We start from the raw sequence: 25,398 nt of genomic DNA, 5'->3' as shown, positions 1-25,398 counted from the left end.
ATTACCATTTCTCCACTTACGCAGGATATACCGAAGTACTGTTTGTCATGGCTGATTATGATTATGATGTAGGCCCTGAAGGAGAAGAGGATTTCTACCCAGATTTTTACCCAGATAACTATGCTCTTGCAGATGAAGATAAACTGTCACCATGGAACGAACAGGAAGGCCTTCCTCCCATGTCTCTGTATCAGCTGTACTATAGCTGCATCTACCCAACCATAAGTGATGGTTTAAATCATATTTTCAAGGCAGTGGCTTGGTGTGTAGTGTACAGGATAACAACACAAACTGGTAATGAAGTTATCCCAAATTTGGTTCCTGGATAAACTGTATCAATTCAAAATTATAACTATTGAATTTAGTGAAGATTCCCCAGCAGTTGAGCCATATTGTATCAATCGCCTGTGGTTCAATGGTCATGTACCATTTCTTTGGCCATCATTTGTTTTACATGCTAGCACAAGGAGTGATTGCATACTTGTCACTAGTTGCTTCCTCCAATAAGTCCAAGAAAAGCAATGGGTGGATGTGCATGTTGATGTGCATTTCATTTCTTTTGATATGGTAAACTATTGTATGTGCTGACTAAAGGAAAAACTGGTTGTAATCCTAAAAGTGTCATTGTTTGATGCAGCGAACTTTTTATCGTCGAGGCTGTGCATTGGCATATGATTCGAGCTGCGCAGATGCTTGTGGCCATGGTATGACGTATAGCTTGAACAAATTTTATGTTGGCTATACTTTTGTTATACATTTATTTTTACATTTATTTTTACATTTATTTTTTACTTATATTTCTTACATTTTTTTCAGTTTTTTCCATTTTTTTTTCATTTATTTCTATATTTATTTGTACATTTCCTGTATATTTAAGTATTTTTTTTAGACTTTTATATTTTTTATCTACTTTTATTTACTTTTACATATGTTTGTACACTTTCTAAAAATGTATACCTTTTATATCTTTTTAGAGAGCCATATCAATTGGTTTCCAGTTGGATGAAAATGTCTTACCAAACTTACCCAAGCCCTTGCCTTATTTTGGGTACCTGTATAATGTGGGAACTGTGTCATTTGGACCTTGGATCCCATATAAAGATTATCTGAACATTGAAAATCGCAATCGTTGTGTAATTAATATATATCTAAATTGTTAGTTGTAAATCTAACTTGGAATCGTTTAATTTACAGCTTGGAAGATGTATCGTTAATATTCTCCAGGCATTTGTACTGTCGCTACTCTTTCTAACAATATCAGCTTGCTTTACGCTTTGGCTGATACCATCTGGGTCATCCAAGTATCAAAAAGTTATAATGTTAATGTATAATTAATACTAATTAATGTTGATTGTGTCAACAGGTGGTTTTTGGCTTATCGTGACGCAATGTCATTCCGAAGTAGCCACTATTTCGTTTCGTATTTGTCAGAGCTCACTGCGTTAGCAGCCGGAATAGACACTTCCCAGACAGGCCGATGGAGCGTGACAGTAACCAGGCCATGGCACATTGAATTGCCGCGTTCTTTGGTTGAAGTCGTAATTCATTGGAATGTCCCTATGCATACTTGGCTTAAAACCTGTAAGTGCATTTGGTTCACTTTCTCAACGTTACAGTTGGAAGATGTTTTAATTTCATTTTAACTGTGTTGCAGATGTTTTCCGTGTCGCTCGACCATATGGAACATTTGTTGCTATCCTCGGAACTTATGGCTTGAGCGCGCTTCTTCATGGGCTAAATTTTCAGCTAGCGGCTGTACTTTTGTCCCTCGGATTCTATACATATACCGAACATGCCATTCGCCAGAAATTTGCATCTGTCTTTAGTGCTTGTATTCAAGCTCGAAAATGTGGTTCGAATTGTGGACACCAGTGGAAAGAGAGTCACTGGGTTGTAAGAATTAGCAATTTTTGTTTTAGTTTATTGGCTATGTTCCATTTAGCTTATTTGGGACTTATGTTCGATTCCTCCAAACTGCAAGAAGAGGGCTATAGCTGGTTGCATGCCATTAAAAAGTGGAAATGGCTGAATTTTTCGAGCCATTGGATCATTGTGAGCACTTTCGCTTTTAATTATTTAATTTAAATCTTGTGTAATTTCAAAAGCAACTGCAAATCATTCTGAAATAACCATCCGTCCAATATTTTGAAACACTGCAAACGTTTACATTGTACTCAATAAAATGAGAGGATTTGCTGAAAAACTGGTTTCACTTGACAAAGTATCTCGTTATGGCAATCCGTTTTAACAAAAATTAAAAAAATTTCGGCCTTTTTTTTCTGTTTCACTGCTATCGCCATCTACCGGTCAAGCCGAAAAGTCGAGCTTATTTTTGTCGAACTTTTTTTGTCGGGCTTATTTTTAAAAAACCTGTCCAAACTGTATTTCCAGTAGATGGCGCTGCAGTTTCATCAGCCTCTAGCGCCTGAAATCGAACTATTATTATTTTTTGTTGTCATGTGATTCTCATTGTTTACTTTGTTTTTACGTTGACAACGTGTATTTGAGTTTCCCTCGTCTGAACGGTATCGTTATTTCTGTTTTTTGTTGTTGTTTTTACCTCCACCGCTATTATCCATGTGCAAATATTGCACTGCTTCGTTACCTAAACGAAATGTCAGCCGTTGCACTTGGGTTTAGAGTGAGGTAATATTAACATACTTTTGGAAAACCAGGTCTCATGTTGTATCATTCTGGGTAAAGCCAGTGTTACAAGAAGAACTGTGCATGATATTAGGTGAAAATTGATGGCTTTTGTTTTTTACAACCAAAAGCCAATTTTCAGGATTATTAAGATGATTAATTACTACTTTTACATTTGCAACATGTTAATCTTATTCTGCTTTATTAGTAGGCATATCCAGTAGTGGAGTTAAAAGTAACAGATGTGTTCTGTTGTGTACTCTGCACATATTGTGGTTTGTTGCATGATTTTATTACTTTGTGAATCAATGGTAACTTATTTATTTATTTAAATGCAGATGTTCATGCCTGCATATTAATGCAAAAACTACATGTATAGCAGTAATTTCCCAATACAACAAAATATTCACAGTCTGTAACAGAAGATTTTTTTGTTGGACCTTCAAGAAATTCTAACAAGATGTGCTATTTGCTATCAATATTCCGCAAGAATTGGATCTCCCGTTTACTTTTTCCGGTAATAACCATATCTGTTCCACTATCACCTTAATTCTGATGGCTATCAAATTAAGGGGATGGTTTTGAAACATTTGCTTCGATTATTATGTGTGGGGTAGTGCTTTGAAGTGGTATACAGGTCGTACCTTAAAACTGAACTTTAAGAACTTTGAAAGGCCATGTTATGTTAATTTACTATAGCTTACGTTTGAAATTACGCAGATCTTTTGTAACTTGTAAAGGAGAACATAGTTCATTTTTTAAATTTTCGAAATTTTAACTTTCAGTATAACTTCCGGTTTGAAAATGCCTAATAACTCACTATCTGTTGGTCTGAATGAAAAAAAGAACCACATTTTCGTAATCCTTGTGAAATTTGGGGTCGAATCCATGTGTCAGTAAGAAATCCCCGAAAATCGTCAAAAATCGCAAATTTCCCTGAACATTCTTGTTCATGAAAAATCGCGATTTTGGCCCAATTGGACTTTTCGTCAAAATAGGTCAAACACACCTTAAATTTCACGAGAATCACGAAAATCATATTTGTTTTGTTGTGGGCCCAGTATTTCTGGAGATATAGGCTATTTCTGGTCACTTCTGGTATTTTTTTTTTCAACTTGGCAAAAAGTAAAAAATGAACATTAATATTCCAAACATTTTAAGCATTTTGATCATAAATGAAATGGGGTGGCGGCTTTTTTCGTGTTTGTTTTGCGATTTCACTATTGGTTGATCGCGCTAGTTGCATATACTTGTAACACTACTTCGTTAACAGAGACTACTAGCATTATGTATCACACTAAAGGAAAGGTATACCTGATAAGTATAGATCATAGTATGAAGATATACCTCGTGCTATTATTATAACCTTATCATTCACGGCCATCTGATGTACATTAAGGTTTAAAAATCAGCCCGACTTTTTCTTCTTTTACGTTACGCTGTAGGGCCATGCCTTTATATCATATCATACGTATATCATATTTCGACAGCAATTTCGATTTAATATGGCCCTGCAGGTAAATACCGCAATGCAGTCCCACGTTTTTCCAGTTGTCACTTTCCTAAAAAAAAGACATTCAGCCACCTATGGGGCGTTTTCTAAAGTTCAATTCGATGGATCGTTCGTTTTTTAAAAAACACGAAATCCAGGGCAGGCCTGTGTTTTATTCCTTTTTGTCATCATGTACTATATAAGTAATCGATAAAATGTCATTTCTGGCTGTCACATAATTATGGCAATCCGTTTTACCCAAAAAAAAAAAAAAAATATCGGTCTTTGCTTCTGTTTCACTGCTATCGCCATCTACCGGTCGATTTGGCAATCCGTTTTACCCCCCCCCAAAAAAAAAAAAAAAAAAAAATATCGGCCTTTTTTTTCTGTTTCACTGCTATCGGCGAAAGCAACCGAAACAAATGCCAAAGGTGAGACATGCTGGAAAGGCTTGATACAAATGTGTAGGCGTAGTTTTGGAATTCAGAGGTGCTAGCTGGCTGTTTGGTAAAACTTCAGTTAAATTTGTTTTCAATTCAATATTTTTTATTTATTATTTGTGTCATTACGCAAAGGATTGGGCCATCCAGGCAATGTGGATATTCTGCCATGTACATGATAACCTAGGATATAAACCTAGGATTCTTCGTCAACATGCATGATGTTACCCCCTGGTAATGCTTTTCCGCTGAGTTTGTTTAGTTTTTTAATTTTAATCGTCAATGTCGTATTAGCAAACTACTGTTGACAGAAAAGCTGATACATTGGGACAATGGTTACAGCAAGTGTGATGAATAAATTACCATAGATCAGTTGCCTTGCCTTCCCAATTGCAACAAAGACGAATCATGGAGTCAAAAATATTAAAAGGTGGTACTATTTTAATTGATATATCGCTAAGTGCTGGAATTCATGTCATCCTGGAGAGGACTAAAAAAAAGAGATGTATCCATGAAGCAGTTCATTAGTCATGTCCCAAATGAATGCCTGCATCAACAGCAATTTTTCCAATGCTAACAAGGATTTAATGGTTTTGAAAATCGTAGGCGCCATTTCTAAATCCCACCTGTCAAAAGATTTGAATGCAACAATTTTTATTCTGAACTGATGCCTACCAAATTCTTTTCCCATAAAATGAGGTGATATGAGGTTATAATGGAAATTGCTGTTAAGACTGCCGAGACCAGGTACATTATTTACCTTAACGTTTAGTGATCAAAACAACCAATTTTGTAACCTTTCTGTTTTTTATGGTGCATGGAACGTCCAATCGGAAAGCCCACGGAAGATCTCTGTGGCCAAGACGAAGAATTCTTCCAAACTTTCGTATTCAAGTTTTGGCCATGGTGATCATTTGCAACTGCATAGCCTTTTAGAAGCTCCTGCCAGGAATCTACAGGAATATGGCAGATGATGGATTTATGTACCATGTAAGCTATATCAATAAGAATGTTTTATGCTTATCTATGTTTTATTTTCTTAATTTAGATTAATAGCAACAGTGACCCTGCGAAGGTTTCTGGTTGGGATGTGATGACGAAAAGTTATAATAATTTGAAGTACGGAATTGAATTTCCCTCCATCAGCCGCCTGTGTATTCCCGTGTATTATGGTATTAATTATTTAAAAACTGAAGTGCATATCTGGGCTCCCTTCCTTTCCGTAGCCCCGTTTCCCCTTGACTCGTAATAAGCCCGTAGGGGGTCATGCCCCTACTGTACGGTATATATAAAAATAACATATACCGAGGTTTGGAGGGCTCTGGCCGGAAAGGGGACGTGGGGGTCCGCTTAGTCCGATGATGTGTTCACGGAGGGCGACGTGGCTATCCACAAATCCGAACTAAAGGTTAATCGCTCCAGTAAAAATGTTCCAAATCTTCGGCTCTTCTTCCGGCTTCTCTTAGCCAATCACCGGGTAATCTCCCCGGTGGGTCAACAAGGCAGTGTCTCCCCCTGCCTGGGTTGACGGCAACTTTTGAAAGGGCTATTGTGCCTTTTTAAAGTTGCAAAAATAATCTAATGTGCAGAGAATTGTCAATAAAATTTTTTGTTATGAAATATTTTTTCCAAAATTTGTTTCTTTCATTGTCTGTTTTCGCACATTACATTTATCAATTTTTTTTTTATTTAGCTTTTATTAACCTTTATTGTTTTTGCCACCTTTGATGGTAAGCATTGTTTCCATTGGTTTATCGTTTATCAGCAGCTTGTCCTATCAGACGTTGTCCTGATTTGGACTTGTAGGAATCGAACGGTGATGTAACGCTCACCGTTTGAAGATGAATCTACTCTGTTAAGTATTCTGCGATATAACACCATCGGAGCCATCAACTGGCAGTTGATAAACATTTGTAATGGTACATGCAATGCACTGTAGATCTCTAATTTTTATTGTTAATTTTCTTGGTATTTTAGAAGACTCATCGAGGTTTGATCCCTAAACATTCGGCGTGCTATGCCGGTGCTCAACGGTTGAGCTGTAAGTCATGTTTATTATTTCATTGTGTCTAAAACGACAAAGTTGTTGAACTTAAAAAGAAATTGAAGACCATGCAACTAGTATTTATACAAGAATAAGTAACTGAAGTTCATAGCGGTAATGGCTAGTTGGTAGAGCGTACGTATGCGGTGCCGAAGGTCTTGAGTTCAAACCTCAAATAAGGCGACATATGGAAAGCGAATGGAAATTTTTTCCAATGAAAATAGATTTCCTAAAATAGACAATAAAACGAATCATCGTTATATATGTGACTCGTGGCTCAACGGTTGAGCATCGGCGAGGTATGCCGAAGATCTGGTGTTCGGTCCTCAAAAGAGTCAAGTTACATTCTGATATCATAACAAATTCATTCGTGAAAATTCCGTTCATATGAAACCTTATATGAGTTAAGTTAATGATGTTTAAGTAAAGGTGTGTAAAATCAAAATCACAAGGGAAACCATACAAGTCAATTTATCAATTTGAAAAAAAACAATAATTTATTTCTTCAACCATTAGAGCAAACATCTACGTACACTGTCATTACATATTTACAATCATGGGATTTGAACCCTAGGTACCCAGCTAACTTTCCAATGCTCTACCGTTGAGCTACAATGAATGTAAATTAAAGATCTATATCTTCAACACATTAAGGTAGCTATAGCGACGAGTCAATAGAAAACCAAATCCCAATGGGGGGATATAGGGGGGCAGATGCCAGAAAGGCAAGGCATCCGCTTCACAACTCGAAGGTCTCTGGTTCGATTCCCAGTCATGTTTCCGATTCCACAGGCTTCCTACCTTCCCAGGTGTCACGATTCCACGGGGCCAGTCGAGTTGGGAAACTTCGTGCGAAGCACGTGAACGGATATTTTACTAACAGTTAATCTTGTAACCAGTAACAAATATTTAATAAATAAGTTAAGTTCCTCTTTATTGAGTATTGAGAAACTTGTATATTTATACCACTACTACACAACGGGTTTTAACCGGAGACATTAAGTTCTTTTTAGATCGATAATAGTAATAGATAATTAATCCAATATTTAGATAACGTTTGTTCGGTGCTTGATACAGTTGATAGTATATGCATTTGCCTATATGTTGTTTCAACTGAAACTATCATTTTCATTCATGTGACTATTTCGGGAGTTGAACCCTCATCTTTTGGCACACAATGCCGATGCTCAACCACTGAGCCATGAGTCTTGCAAATAATTTAACCATTTTCCCATATATTTTAAAGATAACCTATTTGCACAAGTAATAATACTATAGTGCGCCCCAACGCAACTTAATATTTCCGTCTTAAAATGCATGCTATAATGAAATGGATTTCTGGTCAAGCGAAATTTTGGATTCAATATTTGAATTTAAGTATATATTTCATTGCTGTTTTTTTTTTACTCTGTTGGGTATCGATCCTTTATAATATAGCATGCGATGACGATACTCAACCATAGAGCCACGAATCTTGCATCTACATTAACTATTTTTCCATGTCTTTTGAGGGAAACCTATTTGCATTTGTAATCATATTCTAATGCGTCCAATTCACAATATATTGATTGATTATGTCCACATCCACATCGGACTACACGGAACATTTCTCTGATTTGACTCGAACTCTAGACTTTCGACTTCAGTAGGCAGACCCTCTACCTCAGAAACTATGTGTTTTACATGATTTCAGACTGATTTACAGATAGTTTCACAAGCTTCAAAAAATAGCGTAGACAATTTCATCAGGATCTTTTTTTCATCATACAATATATTTGTTCTAAAGCACAGACAGCCAAAATCAAAGGTCATGGTTTCGTATACTAACTGAGATGGAAAGTAAATGTTTTAGTTTTAGTGCTAGCGATAAATGTATGCTGTAAGTGACTTTCTATGTTCAGTCCAGAATAGAACAAATACATATCTTGCAAATTGTTTGCATACAGTTGCTAATAGCTAAAAAGGCATCCTACCTGTATGTTGGTTCTCACAAATCTCAAATATGGGTCCTTTTACTCACATTCCCTAGAAATAATTCTTTCTAAAGAACACAGATGACAGATACTTATGGACTGTTATAATACTAATTTTACCTGTCATGCATTCTTCTTTTAGAATGCTTTCAGGATTAATAACAGCTGCACAACTTCTGAATTACAATTGGTAAATGGGTTGGATTTCATATTTGTTGAAAACCTCAATACTGAAATCAATCCTCTAAATCCCAGATATATTAATCAGCTAAAAAAGATACAAATTTTTTATTGTCATGCTATAAAATATTGTGATATAAATAAGGTTCTCGTCTAAACTTATATAATACATGAGATAGTAGAAAGCTTGGGTAAAACTTACGTTCTCCTGATAGTCAGTTTCACTATACGGTTCTTTCACCATCAAAAGTTTGCTATATATATCTTTAATTTTGTTTGTTTGTTTGTTTTTTCCTGAAATTTCTAACGCAAAAACAAGCTCACTATTTACCGGGGTACACGACAGGTTAGCTGAGAGTAGAACATAAGAGGGTTCTCTAAAGTCCGCAACGAACGCCACGAGTAGTGCTGCCCATATCTGCATTTTATTATGGCAAAATTTTAAGCCCGACCAAATAAGCCCGGGCTTAATTCGTCGGGCTTAAAATTTTTTTCTTTAAGAACTGATACTCATCGGAATTGATTGAATATCACAGGTTATACTCAAAATTTAATGCTGATTCCGGTAAAATTGCTATTATTTCATTAAATTAATCACTTTTTAAATAAATCAAATATTTGACGCAATGCTAGCGTGCCATTATGGTACACCGCTAGCGCGATGCAGTCGAAAAAAATTTTAAGCCCGACTAAGTCGCTACTATCGCCCAACTAGGCGATAGATATCACCAGCAAAGCGAAAAACCAAATGTTAATACTCAGCCGCGATGGTGTGTGATCGGTATATCCAAAAATTACGAAAGGTGCCTAGCATGTGAATTTTTTTTTTCAAATCCACGTTCCAAGGCCTGAAACACCGTAACAGCACCAAACACGGCAGATCTACAATTAAAGAGCCAGAGGATATTTTATTCTCTGTAATAGAATTGCCTAAGGTTATTCTTCTACTCGAGGTCACTGCAAAAGGTCAAGGTAGAATGTGAAACATACAGCATATACGCCGTCGCGTATATAAGGACGGCAGGTAGAACAGCAATTCACAGTCATGCAAGTATCATTCTTTGCAGCAGTACTTCGTCCTAAGGCCACAGCAGGAAGTCCCGTACTTTAAGGTATGTAGAGTCTGACTTAAATTTCTTTACTTCATTTGCCAATTTTACTAGAAAATAAGTAAAGACATTGTTGAGTAAAAGCTAAAACCATCTGTGTACGCAAATGCACACTTATAATTTTGTCGTTTTATACCATTGATATAATTTCTGTTATGCGATGTGAAACCATAATTGTTATTGTGCTTGGTCCAGCAGTGCAGATTATTTACATCAGTGTACTTTTAGATTGGCATCTAAATAAGAAACATGATGAGAATTATTGTTTTCAAGTTGAAGTATCAAAAGACTAATTACCTTCATAATAGATTTGATTGTGCCACTAGCATTTCTGGTATAAGAGTTGCCAACAATATGTTATTAGATGTTGGATAAGTTACAGGCAGTCAGTTAAAAGAGGAGAACATTGCATTGATGATGACCAGGGATGTTGAAACTCATTTAGAATGTTGCCCCCATGGTTTCTTCTCACTTCATGGTTTGTCCATGTACTGTTTTGTAATTCACAGCATCAGACACTATAAAGGAGCAACACTTCAAAGAATAATATGGCTCGTATCTGCATTAATTTAAACTGAAACTTGTAAATGGAATTTGTCTTTGCTAAGAATTCTTAATATTTAAACATTTATTATAATACATTAAACAATAAAAAATTGAGTAAGTTTTACAATCTACTGATCAGATCACAACACTCTTGTTTAACCATTACGTGTTTGTTTTTTAAAACTTACTGTTTGTTTTTTTCCTGAGATATCTGAAATAGAAATGGTCAGCTGAGAACAGGACATAAGAAGGTTCTCCAAAAGCCCGCAACGAACGCCACGATTAATGTGTCCCATATCTGCTTTAAATTTTTTTTCTGGTATTAACACACCAACACAACAACACCAAATTCAGTTCAGACCAAGTTGTGTATTTGTCAAACGCAAAAGGGCAGCACGAGAGATGAGACGAGGCGCAGACGGCTATAACGCAAAAGAGGATTTAGGAATTGTAAGGTTGAGTATGCGTTTCGTCCCCTATGCTTTTTCAGGTTATGTAACGGATATGACCATGATGGGTTTTCTTATTCATATTTCATTAAAAATTCCGTTAATTAATTCATATACATCTGATTTCTGTGAACAGTAACATGAGAAATTTCACTTTGTTTTAACAACACATTGTCTCCCACAACTGAACCACTTCAGTCCCATTTTAAATAAAATTCAGTTTAAGTCATGTTATTAATCTGTGAATTAGTTTCAAAATTAAACTATATTAAATTAATTTTCATCAATTTCTAAATCTTATTCCACCCATTATTCGTGCCACAACTCGTGGCGTTCGTTGCGGACGTTTAGCGAACCTTTTAATTCCTTCGCTTAGCCAACGTTTGTTATTTCAGTAAAAGGTGAGCTCGTTTTTGCGGCACAAGTTTCAGGAATCAAAAATTAAGATTTAAAAAATTAACATGTAACACAATTTTTATACTTTTTTATGTAACAAAAAATGTTTCATACATGGACAGAAGAAGAAGCGAGAAAAAACCACGAAGGCGCCATTCTCAGTGAGTTTCAACATTCCTGGTCGTCAATGAAATGTTCTTCCTTTTCAACCAACAGCTTATAACATACCAGACCCATAATAACATTGTTGGCAACTCTTACATCAGAAGCATATAAAAAGTAACTAAAGCCTTTTGATACATCAAATTGCAAAGCAATAACTTTCATCATGTTTATTATTTAGATTCCAATCTGAAAGTACACTGATGTTGAGAATAATTTGCACTGCTGGACCGAGCACAATAACAATTATGGTGACATATCACATAACAGAAACTATATCAGTGGTATAAAATGGCAAAATTATAAGTGTGCATTAGCGTACACAGATGCTTTTAGCTTCTACTCAACAATGTCTTTACTTATTTTCTAGTTAAACTGGCAAATGAAGTGAAAAAATCTGAGTCAGACTCTACATACCTTAAAGTACGGGACTTCCTGCTGTGGCCTTAGGACGAAGTACTGCTGGATTTGAAAAAAAAAATTCGCATGCTAGGCACCTTTCGTAATTTTTGGATATACCGATCCGACACCATCACGGCTGAGTATTAACATTTGGTTTTTCTCTTTGCTGGTGATATCTATCGCCCAACTAGGCGATAGATATCGGCGACCTAGTCGGACTTAAAATTTTTTTCGGCTGCATCGCGCTAGCGGTGTACCATACTAGCACGCTAGCATTGTCCCCCATTTCCTCTTCACTTGTGATAATTCTGCAGCGGGTCATGCAGATACTGGGATCAGCAGAGAAGGTTAGAAGTGCGCTGCCCGGAAAGCAAATTTGGGGTAAAAGAAAAAAACTTTTTCCAACTAGTAAGCCATTTCCAAATTCAACCAACAAAAAGGTACACAGTGAGATTTGTTTAAAAATTATGTTTCTTTAATTGATTTTAAAATTACGAAAAGGTGGAAGGAAAAACTTCGTTCTCAGGTAGTTTTTTAGTTAAAATCCTTTTTGTGCAAATTCATTTTTGAAATTGTTTACTTCATTTTCGAATGGTTCCGTTCACATTTGTTGTTCATGTGAGATGTTATATTTACCAGTTACTGCATTATATTTACCACTATTGTAAGATGTTTGTTTAAGAATTACTACTGTTTTGTTTATCTGGAATGTTGTGTGGGAGTCCATCTGGAATTGCTGGTCTGCAGTAAATTTGTCAGGTATATGTTAACTTTCATCAGCAAAATGTTCTGCACTAATTGTGTTTGGTTTTCTTGGTATAGGCTAGGTGATGAAGATCAATGAATCAGAAAATGTTCTGACAGTTTTAACAGTTGTGATGTGGTGTATTTCACTTCCACGCATCATGGTATTTTTATCTATCAGTTGACTTGTATGGTTAATTTTCTGTTCGTGTAACCTCATTTCCTCTTGACTCATCTAGTAGAGGTTGGTGACCTGATACAATGAACATGGAAAAATCACCTGCGCCCACGTTGACGATGATACCTGTACCGAAGTGCTGGAAACTAAAATTAATTTTCTTTACAATTTGGTTTCAGGCTATCTTATAATTTTTTAATAGTTTTGCGTTTATTGATGAGTCCGCAAGCTCTTAGCTGATTTCCTCCTTTAGATACCGCCTGTCGACGATTTGACAGCCTCACACAATTAAAGAACGTATGCCAAAAAGTAGTTGATTCAATCTAATGTATGCAATGTATACTAATTACACCATTCAAAACAATATTCCAGGCCGAAGTGAGCTCTTCCGAGCAGAAAAGTGACGGCGTATCCATTGAATTGAAAATAGGCACAAGGTAACGCACAATTAGCGTCCTTGTCTCAATGGAGAAATTTTGCCGTGGAACTTGTAACCGAAATACCATTGCAGCTGTTAAAAAAAAAGAAAAGTGTATTATCATACAGATGTTGACTAGCTAACAATCCAGAGATACGTCAACCTGCGAAATTTCTAGATGTGTGTGAAGCGCAATCAGCATCCTTGTTGAACTGTGAACACAAATCATGTATTTTCCTAGAAATATCTAGGTTTTTGGATAAATAAATAAAAGACAGTGAAAAAATCGGGCTCAAAAACATGTTAAATCGGTATATCTTAAAAATGCCGTTCGTGGTTTTTGTCGCTGTATTTGTTAAAATAAAATTGAAATGGTAGTAGCCAATATGGGGGGGGGGGATTCATGCTCTAAAAATATGTTTAAAGGGTTCACATCAGTGCAGTTCCTGTCTCAAAAAAGCAAGATTTTCAATTTTGATGAATTTTTTGGTTGTTAATTGGAAAACAAGATGACGCTGCTGTGCCACTATTTACTTGCTGACTATGTGGGAGCGGTGAAAGCTGTGTTCGAAAGTTTCTGTTAAATATGTCATATTCCCATGGAAAACTTAAGAAAATCTAATGGTGCTTCTTGTACGTTTTCATCCCTGAAGTTAGAAGTGAAGCCCACAGAATGCTTGGTGTTTATGGTACATGTCTTTTAATCACCTATGTCAGCTGACAAACCACAAAACTATTAGCAACCTACTATGTTGCATCATCAAACTGTACGAGTGCTCATTGAGAGGTATAAGACTAATGTTTTGTTATCAGAATCTCATTGCCGAATGTTGCTTTTAAGGTTTAGCTCATGAAACTTCATTTGTAAAGAATACTTCCTGTTGAGGAATGTCACCAAAGATGCAAATCCTATGGGTAGGAATCCTATGGGTATATTGTATATGATGTCCTATGGGTAGGAATCCTATGGGTGTCTTAACTTTAAATATCTAGTCTACCAGCATCCATGGTGATCGTCTTCAGAGTCAGCGTAAGCAAGCTTCGTGACTTCAGAAATGGTATTAGGAATATTCTCGTGGTGACTAATGTTGCTGTCCGTGGTATAGGTAATAGTGTCTGGGTTCTTCGTTCGTTTTTTACGTATTTGATTTTGTATTGTTTTTCCTAGATATTGCCAGCGTCAACTATGTCGTAAATTATGACTTGCCAACTGATATTGAAGAGTATGTTCATCGTGTTGGTCGAACGGGCTGCGTGGGAAATGTTGGAAAATCAATAAGCTTCTTCGACCAAGAAAGAGATGGCCCTAACGCTGGAAAGTTTGTGTCTTTTTTAACTAAGGTAAGAACCTATTCCAGTTTGACATCTAATTATATTTCTCTGGCCTTGTGTTCGTTATTAATAATCCTACGTATTTTTATTTTTTTTTTTAGTCCAACGCCGATGTCCCGCCATTCATGCAAGCGATGGTCTCAGGTGTGAGTGGAATGGGTTACGACTTTAGCGCCCCTTCGACTCAAGGGGGCTTTGCTAGTCGAGATATGCGCCGAGCAAGTTTAGACCTAGGTAGTTCTTATTATTTGTAGATCTAATTTAATCTATTCGCAGTTCGGCGATAAACCTGGATTTGCTGCCTTGCCTACTGAAGTTGAAGAGAGTTGGGATTAACTCAATGTCGTTCACTTGGTTGGTTTATTTCGAGTAATCCAAAACCAAAATTCTTATCGAAGAACATCTTGGAACTTACATGCAATGTCTGTTTGAAAATTTTATTACGTGTTTATTTTGCTGACCATATACTTGAATGTAGAACAAATTCATTTTGTTTAAGGAAACAGTTAATGGGAAAAATTTTGTATTGTACCTTTCCACTTTCAGCAAAGTTTTTTTCATTTATCAGAGAACTACATAGCTATCAAAATCTCAAACAATGTATGTAATTATAGTTATGGCATAATGGTAGCATGCTGTCCTACAGTGCGAAAAGTCTGTGGTTCGAATCCCAGAATGGTTAATATTGCTTGGCACGGTCGTCATAAAGAAATTCTGGAACGCTGACGTGGTCGTCCCAGAAAAAAATCTGGGATCCTACCGATCGTCGAGAAGAAAGAATTTTTCCGTTTTTTGCCATATTTCGTTATTTCGACAAATAAACGTGTGCTACGAAGAAAAAAACGTCCCTGGCGAATCAGAGTATTGAACCCTAGACCTTCGGCTTCTGAAGCCGATTCTCTACCTTTGAGCTATTTTACATGCTGTAATTCTACTATTACTAATAGTAAATATAGGAATAGGGTTTGGACTTGTAAAAAAAAAACGAGCCTCCTTTTTGTTTCCTGATCATTCACTGGCTCAAAACATCGAAACCAAGACCCGGGCAACTTGCCTTTACCGAATATACCCGAAAACCTGTTAGCATGTTTTTTTAACAGAACCGACTTTGTTTTGTTTTTTTTTGCTTTTCCCTTTTTTCCTACCTGCCAATTCCTTGCGACGCCATTTGTACGTCAAAACCACGAGTTTTCTCCAGGGTGTTTTTTTAACAGAACCGTTTTTTTTTTTTTTTTTTTTTTGCTTTTTCGTTTTTTTCTACCTGCCGGTGGCAATGACGCATTTAGCGTCGAAACAAAAAACAACCATTACCACAATTCCAAATACTGTTCGGACCATTGTGTATTTGTCAAACACTAAAGGGCAGCACGGAAGACGAGACGAGGAGCAGACGAGAGACACTAGAGCGCAAAATAACCAAGTCAATTGAAAGGGGGAGGATTTAGCGATGGTAAGGTTGCTAAACTAAGCAATTTTGTGTGTACATACATATTTACATATAATTAAATATACCTATAATTTGACTAAAAACAGGTCTTTCTACTCAGGAAATTTCTTTTTCTTTTATTTTCTCTTCGAAAACAGGAAAGAATAAAGAAAAATACATTTATATTTAAAAGTGGAGGCGGTGACTAAGACTTGTTTGCTTGGGCATTAGACAACAGAAGGTGCACAGATGGAAATTAGGCTATTGTTTACATAAATTTAGTTTTTTACATCAATTTAAAGAAGTAAACATTACATTTCCAGCTTCTGAGCCATGTTTCCAATGTTTTTGTATTCTGATTTTGAATTCTACTATACCAATTCTCGAACAGGCTGACAGGTTGTGGTTAGAGAATGGCCTCATGATTCTTGAATTGAAAGCAGAAACACAGCCAGGTCGCTTGAAACAAGTAAACAATTATATAATCAGATATTAACACAAACAAATGTGAAATGATATGTACGATGCAAGGGCAGGACAGTCTCTGAGGCTGTGCCAAAACTGGTTATGCTGGAACATGGTAGAAAAAAAACGTGAAATATTTATCCTACCCTTGATTGCTGGATTACTTTAATGTTCCTGAAATGAAAATGCACACTGTGAATGTGAGTCCTTGGAATACTACGAAGGCAACAAAAGGAACCAAAACCTATGCAAACATACGTCACTAAAGTCTGTGTGATACCGAGTTGTCTACGTCAAATAGGTTGTGGAAGAGTTCCATAAGTCGACTGTTAAGAATGTATTAAGTTAAAGAAATAGAATATAACAAAATAAAATAAGGATTAGTTATATGTAAATTAAGTAAAGTTATTAATTAAAAAAATTATTTATTTATATGGCTAGAATATGTAAAGTTGTATTTTACAGACTTAATTAGAACCTGGCCGATAGATGGCGATAGCTGTAAAAAAGAAAAAATTGCCTATTTTTTTTTGGGGGGGGGGGGGGAATTACTATGGCAATCCGTTTTACTATATGGCAATCCGTTTTACATGGAAAAAAAAAAAAAAAAATGGCGGAAAAAAAAAAAAAAAAATCACACTTTTTTCTCTTTTTTCCACCCGTAGCCATCTACCCGTCGGTTTCGTTATTACAAGTATGTATGCAATTTCAGTTAATTGTATGCCATTAGCATTTAATTGAGCAGCGTGGCTGGAGAAAACTGCGTGGCTGGAGGAGCAATTGAAAAATGGATAAGATAATAAAACAAAAATGGTAAGTATAAACATTATTATATTGGTTTTCAATTATTAATTATTGTTTATTAGATCAAATAATGAAGCTTCAGGCCCAGTTATTGGAACAACACAAAATATTAGATAACAACGAAGCTAAGGATGGTAGGCCTAATACGTAATGATTCTATTTATTTGCTTTTATTCATTTGTGTTTTGTAGCTCAAATTTTTGAGTCTACAAGCTCAGCTAGGGGAAAAGAACAAATTGGAACAAAACAGTTTCCAAACAGTGAAGGAGGTTTTTCAAAACTCATCCCTAACTGAACGTGAGGATGAGTTGGCATTAGGTGAACACAGTCAGGTGCCTAAACTTTCCAAATAAGAATTCCAAATAAGTATAGAATTTTAACAAACAATTATTTATTGTTTAGTTATTCAGTCCACCACCTGACAGTGTGTTAAATTTAAATTCTGTTAGTGCTGCACTAAAAGAATTGTTAGTAATAAGTCCATGCAGCGAAGGAACTGAAGAATTGTGGTACTGTATTTGGGCGGAAAATGGGTGTGGTATGGAAACACAGAAATGGCATGAGTTCAACCTAAAACATGGATTAGGTACTTCCCCATTCTTTGTCTATCGAAAAAGTATTTTTAATGCTATTATTTTGCATTCACAGAATTTTAGCGGGGGGATCAAGTCAAGTCTGGAAGTGTTACAGGATGGAAGAGTGAGCCTACAGATGAAAAAACACTGAGAGTGCATTACTGTTAAGGTGTGAGGTAAATTAATAGAGTAATGCAAATTGCCTAATGAGAAGTACCATCTTGTGTTAATGAATCCAGTACAACAGCAATCCTTTATAGTTCTGTCACAGCTAGAAGCCTCAAATAATTCTGCTTCTCTGTCTAAAGAACAACTTGTCCTTTACGTTCAGAGTGTTGGGGAAACTGGGTACTTAAATGGCCCTAAAGATGTTTTAATTTTGCTGCTATTGCAGAGATGAACATCATACATGGACTCTTTAGGTATGAAAGGATTTTTCTTCAAATAATTTTGAATTTATGACGAAGAATTTCTCCTCCTTTTTGCCAACCAGGTCTAATCAACCAAAAAAAATTTTATCCAATAGGCAAGGATTTTCATGTACTGGGAACACAACTATCAACAATGCAACGTTCTACAGGTGCTAGTTTATCATTCAAGAACCTTATACAATGATGTTAATCTGCAATTTGTATGTCCTTTCCCAAGCTTCCACCAGAAGTTGAATCTATGAGTCATGTAAGTTACATGATCAACAATTGATTTGTTTAACGGTGTTGTTTTTCTTTTCTCAATATAGGTTAATAGTAACATTGGATCTGAAAAGATTCTTGGTTGGGGCAAGACACTGAATAAATTGTATTGATTGGATGGATGACATGACATTGCTATACTTAATTCGGATTCCCCAGACGGTATTTGATATTAAAAAAATTGAAGTGCATATCTGGGCTCCCTTCTTTTCTGAAGCCCCGTTTCCCCTTGACTCATAATAAGCCCGTAGGGGGTCATGCCCCTACTGTACGGTATATATAAAAACAACATATACCGAGGTTTGGAGGGCTCTGGCCGGAAAGGGGACGTGGGGTGCCGCTTCGTCCGATGATGTGTTCACGGAGGGTGACGTGGCTGCCCACAAATCCGAACTAAAGGTTAATCGCTCCTGTAAAAATGTTCCAAATCTTCAGCTCTTCTTCCGGCTTCTCTTAGCCAATCACCGGGTAATCTCCCCGGTGGGTCAACAAGGCAGTGTCTCCCCCTGCCTGGGTTGACGGCAACTTTTGAAAGGGCTATTATGCCTTTTTAAAGTTGCAAAAATAATTGTAATGTGCAGAGAATTGTCAATAAAATTTTTTTTATAAAATATTTTATCCAAAATTTGTTTCTTTCATTGTCTGTGTTAGCTTTGTTCACACATTACATTTATCAACTTTTTTTTTTTCTTCGCATTATTTGTTTTTGTCAACATTGATGGTAAGCATTGTTTCCATTGGTTTATCGTTTATCTGTAAGTATTCAATTATTATTTATTACACTCTTTGAATTCTTCAACTTGGATTCAAGGAACAACGTGTAATATCTGGATATTTCTTGAAGTAATTTTGTATTTTATTTTACTCGTATGGGAATCGATCCCCAGACATTCAGCGTGCAACGACGATGCTCTAACATTGAGCCACGAGATTTATCTAAATATTTTATTATCGCATATTATATGTTATCGTCTAGGATGTTTATGCAGTCTTTCACAACTATATGTTTATCTTTCTATTGCTTCCATAAGGTTCTTAGCTCTGTGGTAGAGCTTTTATCTGCGATACCTGTTACCCTGGGTTCAAACCTCAGTAGATGTGTAAAAATGAAGTAGAATAATGTAGAAGAGTATATTGCAGAATTGCATTTTAGTTTTATTCTAAGTGTAAATGCAAGTCCACAAGTGACTAGAAAAAAAACCAATTTAAAATTATATGATTCGTGGCTCATTGGTAGAGCATCGGCGAGTTATGCCGAACATCCAAGGTTCGATTCCTGAATAATAATAGAATGCTTACAGATAAACGATAAACCAATACCCGTCACCTTACCATCTAATGTGACAAAAACAAATAAAGCAAAGCCAAAAAAAAAATTGATAAATGCAATGTGTGAACAAAGCTAACACAGACAATGAAAGAAACAAATTTTGGATAAAATATTTTATAAAAAAAAATTTTATTGACAATTCTCTGCACATTACAATTATTTTTGCAACTTTAAAAAGGCATAATAGCCCTTTCAAAAGTTGCCGTCAACCCAGGCAGGGGGAGACACTGCCTTGTTGACCCACCGGGGAGATTACCCGGTGATTGGCTAAGAGAAGCCGGAAGAAGAGCTGAAGATTTGGAACATTTTTACAGGAGCGATTAACCTTTAGTTCGGATTTGTGGGCAGCCACGTCACCCTCCGTGAACACATCATCGGACGAAGCGGCACCCCACGTCCCCTTTCCGGCCAGAGCCCTCCAAACCTCGGTATATGTTGTTTTTATATATACCGTACAGTAGGGGCATGACCCCCTACGGGCTTATTATGAGTCAAGGGGAAACGGGGCTTCAGAAAAGAAGGGAGCCCAGATATGCACTTCAATTTTTTTAATATCAAATACCGTCTGGGGAATCCGAATTAAGTATAGCAATGTCATGTCATCCATCCAATCAATACAATTTATTCAGTGTCTTGCCCCAACCAAGAATCTTTTCAGATCCAATGTTACTATTAACCTATATTGAGAAAAGAAAAACAACACCGTTAAACAAATCAATTGTTGATCATGTAACTTACATGACTCATAGATTCAACTTCTGGTGGAAGCTTGGGAAAGGACATACAAATTGCAGATTAACATCATTGTATAAGGTTCTTGAATGATAAACTAGCACCTGTAGAATGTTGCATTGTTGATAGTTGTGTTCCCAGTACATGAAAATCCTTGCCTATTGGATAAATTTTTTTTTGGTTGATTAGACCTGGTTGGCAAAAAGGAGGAGAAATTCTTCGTCATAAATTCAAAATTATTTGAAGAAAAATCCTTTCATACCTAAAGAGTCCATGTATGATGTTCATCTCTGCAATAGCAGCAAAATTAAAACATCTTTAGGGCCATTTAAGTACCCAGTTTCCCCAACACTCTGAACGTAAAGGACAAGTTGTTCTTTAGACAGAGAAGCAGAATTATTTGAGGCTTCTAGCTGTGACAGAACTATAAAGGATTGCTGTTGTACTGGATTCATTAACACAAGATGGTACTTCTCATTAGGCAATTTGCATTACTCTATTAATTTACCTCACACCTTAACAGTAATGCACTCTCAGTGTTTTTTCATCTGTAGGCTGACTCTTCCATCCTGTAACACTTCCAGACTTGACTTGATCCCCCACTAAAATTCTGTGAATGCAAAATAATAGCATTAAAAATACTTTTTCGATAGACAAAGAATGGGGAAGTACCTAATCCATGTTTTAGGTTGAACTCATGCCATTTCTGTGTTTCCATACCACACCCATTTTCCGCCCAAATACAGTACCACAATTCTTCAGTTCCTTCGCTGCATGGACTTATTACTAACAATTCTTTTAGTGCAGCACTAACAGAATTTAAATTTAACACACTGTCAGGTGGTGGACTGAATAACTAAACAATAAATAATTGTTTGTTAAAATTCTATACTTATTTGGAATTCTTATTTGGAAAGTTTAGGCACCTGACTGTGTTCACCTAATGCCAACTCATCCTCACGTTCAGTTAGGGATGAGTTTTGAAAAACCTCCTTCACTGTTTGGAAACTGTTTTGTTCCAATTTGTTCTTTTCCCCTAGCTGGGCTTGTAGACTCAAAAATTTGAGCTACAAAACACGAATGAATAAAAGCAAATAAATAGAATCATTACGTATTAATTTTCTCATTCATTCCTTCAGGCCTACCATCCTTAGCTTCGTTGTTATCTAATATTTTGTGTTGTTCCAATAACTGGGCCTGAAGCTTCATTATTTGATCTAATAAACAATAATTAATAATTGAAAACCAATATAATAATGTTTATACTTACCACTTTTTTGTTTTATTATCTTATCCATTTTTCAATTGCTCCTCCAGCCACGCAGTTTTCTCCAGCCACGCTGCTCAATTAAATGCTAATGGCATACAATTAACTGAAATTGCATACGCTTGTAATAACGAAACCGACGGGTAGATGGCTACGGGTGGAAAAAAGAGAAAAAAGTGTGATTTTTTTTTTTTTTTTTTTTTTTTTTTTTTTTTTTTTTTTTTTTTTTTTTTTTTTTTGTAAAACGGATTGCCATATATAAAAAATTGCCATAGAACCCCCCCCCCCCCAAAAAAAAAAAAAGACTCATTTTTTATTTTTCTTTATGACAACTCCCGCCATCTACCAGTCAGGTTCTAATTAAGTCTGTAAAATACAACTTTACATATTCTAGCCATATAAATAAATAATTTTTTTAATTAATAACTTTACTTAATTTACATATAACTAATCCTTATTTTATTTTGTTATATTCTATTTCTTTAACTTAATACATTCTTAACAGTCGACTTATGGAACTCTTCCACAACCTATTTGACGTAGACAACTCGGTATCACACAGACTTTAGTGACGTATGTTTGCATAGGTTTTGGTTCCTTTTGTTGCCTTCGTAGTATTCCAAGGACTCACATTCACAGTGTGCATTTTCATTTCAGGAACATTAAAGTAATCCAGCAATCAAGGGTAGGATAAATATTTCACGTTTTTTTTCTACCATGTTCCAGCATAACCAGTTTTGGCACAGCCTCAGAGACTGTCCTGCCCTTGCATCGTACATATCATTTCACATTTGTTTGTGTTAATATCTGATTATATAATTGTTTACTTGTTTCAAGCGACCTGGCTGTGTTTCTGCTTTCAATTCAAGAATCATGAGGCCATTCTCTAACCACAACCTGTCAGCCTGTTCGAGAATTGGTATAGTAGAATTCAAAATCAGAATACAAAAACATTGGAAACATGGCTCAGAAGCTGGAAATGTAATGTTTACTTCTTTAAATTGATGTAAAAAACTAAATTTATGTAAACAATAGCCTAATTTCCATCTGTGCACCTTCTGTTGTCTAATGCCCAAGCAAACAAGTCTTAGTCACCGCCTCCACTTTTAAATATAAATGTATTTTTCTTTATTCTTTCCTGTTTTCGAAGAGAAAATAAAAGAAAAAGAAATTTCCTGAGTAGAAAGACCTGTTTTTAGTCAAATTATAGGTATATTTAATTATATGTAAATATGTATGTACACACAAAATTGCTTAGTTTAGCAACCTTACCATCGCTAAATCCTCCCCTTTCAATTGACTTGGTTATTTTGCGCTCTAGTGTCTCTCGTCTGCTCCTCGTCTCGTCTTCCGTGCTGCCCTTTAGTGTTTGACAAATACACAATGGTCCGAACAGTATTTGGAATTGTGGTAATGGTTGTTTTTTGTTTCGACGCTAAATGCGTCATTGCCACCGGCAGGTAGAAAAAAACGAAAAAGCAAAAAAAAAAAAAAAAAAAAAACGGTTCTGTTAAAAAAACACCCTGGAGAAAACTCGTGGTTTTGACGTACAAATGGCGGCGCAAGGAATTGGCAGGTAGGAAAAAAGGGAAAAGCAAAAAAAAAAAAAAAAGAGTCGGTTCTGTTAAAAAAACATGCTAACAGGTTTTCGGGTATATTCGGTAAAGGCAAGTTGCCCGGGTCTTGGTTTCGATGTTTTGAGCCAGTGAATGATCAGGAAACAAAAAGGAGGCTCGTTTTTTTTTTACAAGTCCAAACCCTATTCCTATATTTACTATTAGTAATAGTAGAATTACAGCATGTAAAATAGCTCAAAGGTAGAGAATCGGCTTCAGAAGCCGAAGGTCTAGGGTTCAATACTCTGATTCGCCAGGGACGTTTTTTTCTTCGTAGCACACGTTTATTTGTCGAAATAACGAAATATGGCAAAAAACGGAAAAATTCTTTCTTCTCGACGATCGGTAGGATCCCAGATTTTTTTCTGGGACGACCACGTCAGCGTTCCAGAATATTTTATGACGACCGTGCCAAGCAATATTAACCATTCTGGGATTCGAACCACAGACTTTTCGCACTGTAGGACAGCATGCTACCATTATGCCATAACTATAATTACATACATTGTTTGAGATTTTGATAGCTATGTAGTTCTCTGATAAATGAAAAAAACTTTGCTGAAAGTGGAAAGGTACAATACAAAATTTTTCCCATTAACTGTTTCCTTAAACAAAATGAATTTGTTCTACATTCAAGTATATGGTCAGCAAAATAAACACGTAATAAAATTTTCAAACAGACATTGCATGTAAGTTCCAAGATGTTCTTCGATAAGAATTTTGGTTTTGGATTACTCGAAATAAACCAACCAAGTGAACGACATTGAGTTAATCCCAACTCTCTTCAACTTCAGTAGGCAAGGCAGCAAATCCAGGTTTATCGCCGAACTGCGAATAGATTAAATTAGATCTACAAATAATAAGAACTACCTAGGTCTAAACTTGCTCGGCGCATATCTCGACTAGCAAAGCCCCTTGAGTCGAAGGGGCGCTAAAGTCGTAACCCATTCCACTCACACCTGAGACCATCGCTTGCATGAATGGCGGGACATCGGCGTTGGACTAAAAAAAAATAAAAATACGTAGGATTATTAATAACGAACACAAGGCCAGAGAAATATAATTAGATGTCAAACTGGAATAGGTTCTTACCTTAGTTAAAAAAGACACAAACTTTCCAGCGTTAGGGCCATCTCTTTCTTGGTCGAAGAAGCTTATTGATTTTCCAACATTTCCCACGCAGCCCGTTCGACCAACACGATGAACATACTCTTCAATATCAGTTGGCAAGTCATAATTTACGACATAGTTGACGCTGGCAATATCTAGGAAAAACAATACAAAATCAAATACGTAAAAAACGAACGAAGAACCCAGACACTATTACCTATACCACGGACAGCAACATTAGTCACCACGAGAATATTCCTAATACCATTTCTGAAGTCACGAAGCTTGCTTACGCTGACTCTGAAGACGATCACCATGGATGCTGGTAGACTAGATATTTAAAGTTAAGACACCCATAGGATTCCTACCCATAGGACATCATATACAATATACCCATAGGATTCCTACCCATAGGATTTGCATCTTTGGTGACATTCCTCAACAGGAAGTATTCTTTACAAATGAAGTTTCATGAGCTAAACCTTAAAAGCAACATTCGGCAATGAGATTCTGATAACAAAACATTAGTCTTATACCTCTCAATGAGCACTCGTACAGTTTGATGATGCAACATAGTAGGTTGCTAATAGTTTTGTGGTTTGTCAGCTGACATAGGTGATTAAAAGACATGTACCATAAACACCAAGCATTCTGTGGGCTTCACTTCTAACTTCAGGGATGAAAACGTACAAGAAGCACCATTAGATTTTCTTAAGTTTTCCATGGGAATATGACATATTTAACAGAAACTTTCGAACACAGCTTTCACCGCTCCCACATAGTCAGCAAGTAAATAGTGGCACAGCAGCGTCATCTTGTTTTCCAATTAACAACCAAAAAATTCATCAAAATTGAAAATCTTGCTTTTTTGAG

At 36.1% G+C, this 25,398-nt stretch overlaps 5 protein-coding genes and 4 long non-coding RNA genes across 13 annotated transcripts in view; 6 read left to right on the top strand and 3 right to left on the bottom strand.

The window, feature by feature from the left end:
• The window catches only part of LOC130687264 (protein-serine O-palmitoleoyltransferase porcupine-like), a 44,334-nt gene that overhangs the window by 258 nt on the left and 18,678 nt on the right, over window positions 1–25,398 (top strand). Inside the window, exons 2-8 of the mRNA XM_057510418.2 lie at window positions 25–294; window positions 366–567; window positions 638–704; window positions 975–1,133; window positions 1,195–1,301; window positions 1,364–1,581; window positions 1,655–2,161. Coding sequence (XP_057366401.1) covers window positions 48–294; window positions 366–567; window positions 638–704; window positions 975–1,133; window positions 1,195–1,301; window positions 1,364–1,581; window positions 1,655–2,085 — 1,431 coding nt within the window. The 5' untranslated portion in view covers window positions 25–47 and the 3' untranslated portion in view covers window positions 2,086–2,161. The remainder of the gene's footprint in view (window positions 1–24; window positions 295–365; window positions 568–637; window positions 705–974; window positions 1,134–1,194; window positions 1,302–1,363; window positions 1,582–1,654; window positions 2,162–25,398) is intronic.
• LOC130687298 (structural maintenance of chromosomes protein 2-like) overlaps window positions 1–25,398 on the bottom strand; it is a 60,937-nt gene that overhangs the window by 19,464 nt on the left and 16,075 nt on the right. The gene's annotated exons all lie outside the window — the stretch shown is intronic.
• On the top strand, window positions 2,384–3,299 carry LOC130687304 (uncharacterized). 3 transcript variants are annotated; one of them, XR_009420827.1, is made up of 3 exons: window positions 2,387–2,646; window positions 2,852–2,918; window positions 2,982–3,299. It is a non-coding gene; the product is annotated as an uncharacterized LOC130687304 (long non-coding RNA). The 3 variants fall into 3 exon arrangements; XR_009420828.1 differs by having other exon boundaries at window positions 2,391–2,525; XR_009000096.2 differs by having other exon boundaries at window positions 2,384–2,918.
• LOC130687312 (uncharacterized) lies at window positions 4,510–6,057 on the top strand. Its single transcript, XR_009000109.1, has 4 exons — window positions 4,510–4,642; window positions 4,711–5,322; window positions 5,414–5,565; window positions 5,624–6,057. It is a non-coding gene; the product is annotated as an uncharacterized LOC130687312 (long non-coding RNA).
• Window positions 11,399–11,956, top strand: LOC130687314 (uncharacterized). The gene is made up of 3 exons (XR_009000111.2): window positions 11,399–11,551; window positions 11,616–11,718; window positions 11,805–11,956. It is a non-coding gene; the product is annotated as an uncharacterized LOC130687314 (long non-coding RNA).
• LOC130687291 (ATP-dependent RNA helicase vasa-like) lies at window positions 13,724–14,992 on the top strand. 2 transcript variants are annotated; one of them, XM_057510449.1, is made up of 5 exons: window positions 13,724–13,943; window positions 14,018–14,282; window positions 14,345–14,517; window positions 14,610–14,726; window positions 14,785–14,992. In XM_057510449.1, exons 2-5 carry the CDS (start codon window positions 14,183–14,185, stop codon window positions 14,842–14,844), a joined length of 450 nt encoding a protein of 149 aa, XP_057366432.1. In that variant the 5' UTR covers window positions 13,724–13,943; window positions 14,018–14,182; the 3' UTR covers window positions 14,845–14,992. The 2 variants fall into 2 exon arrangements, with proteins under 2 accessions (XP_057366432.1, XP_057366431.1); XM_057510448.1 differs by having other exon boundaries at window positions 13,724–13,963.
• On the bottom strand, window positions 15,832–16,815 carry LOC130687309 (uncharacterized). The gene is made up of 2 exons (XR_009000105.1): window positions 16,546–16,815; window positions 15,832–16,393 (listed from the first exon to the last, which is right to left on the bottom strand). It is a non-coding gene; the product is annotated as an uncharacterized LOC130687309 (long non-coding RNA).
• Window positions 17,269–17,932, top strand: LOC130687295 (uncharacterized). Its single transcript, XM_057510455.2, has 4 exons — window positions 17,269–17,337; window positions 17,395–17,535; window positions 17,606–17,789; window positions 17,852–17,932. The coding sequence occupies exons 1-4, from the start codon at window positions 17,335–17,337 to the stop codon at window positions 17,857–17,859; spliced, it is 336 nt and encodes a 111-aa protein (XP_057366438.1). The 5' UTR covers window positions 17,269–17,334; the 3' UTR covers window positions 17,860–17,932.
• LOC130687294 (ATP-dependent RNA helicase vasa-like) lies at window positions 24,036–25,301 on the bottom strand. Of its 2 annotated transcripts, none has more exons than XM_057510452.1 (4): window positions 25,062–25,301; window positions 24,743–25,007; window positions 24,508–24,680; window positions 24,036–24,417 (listed from the first exon to the last, which is right to left on the bottom strand). In XM_057510452.1, exons 2-4 carry the CDS (start codon window positions 24,840–24,842, stop codon window positions 24,292–24,294), a joined length of 399 nt encoding a protein of 132 aa, XP_057366435.1. In that variant the 5' UTR covers window positions 24,843–25,007; window positions 25,062–25,301; the 3' UTR covers window positions 24,036–24,291. The 2 variants fall into 2 exon arrangements, with proteins under 2 accessions (XP_057366435.1, XP_057366436.1); XM_057510453.1 differs by having other exon boundaries at window positions 25,082–25,301.

The sequence above is a fragment of the Daphnia carinata genome, chromosome 4, assembly GCF_022539665.2.
Source record: "Daphnia carinata strain CSIRO-1 chromosome 4, CSIRO_AGI_Dcar_HiC_V3, whole genome shotgun sequence".
NCBI lineage: Eukaryota > Metazoa > Arthropoda > Branchiopoda > Diplostraca > Daphniidae > Daphnia > Daphnia carinata.
This window is presented reverse-complemented; position numbering and strand designations above follow the sequence as displayed.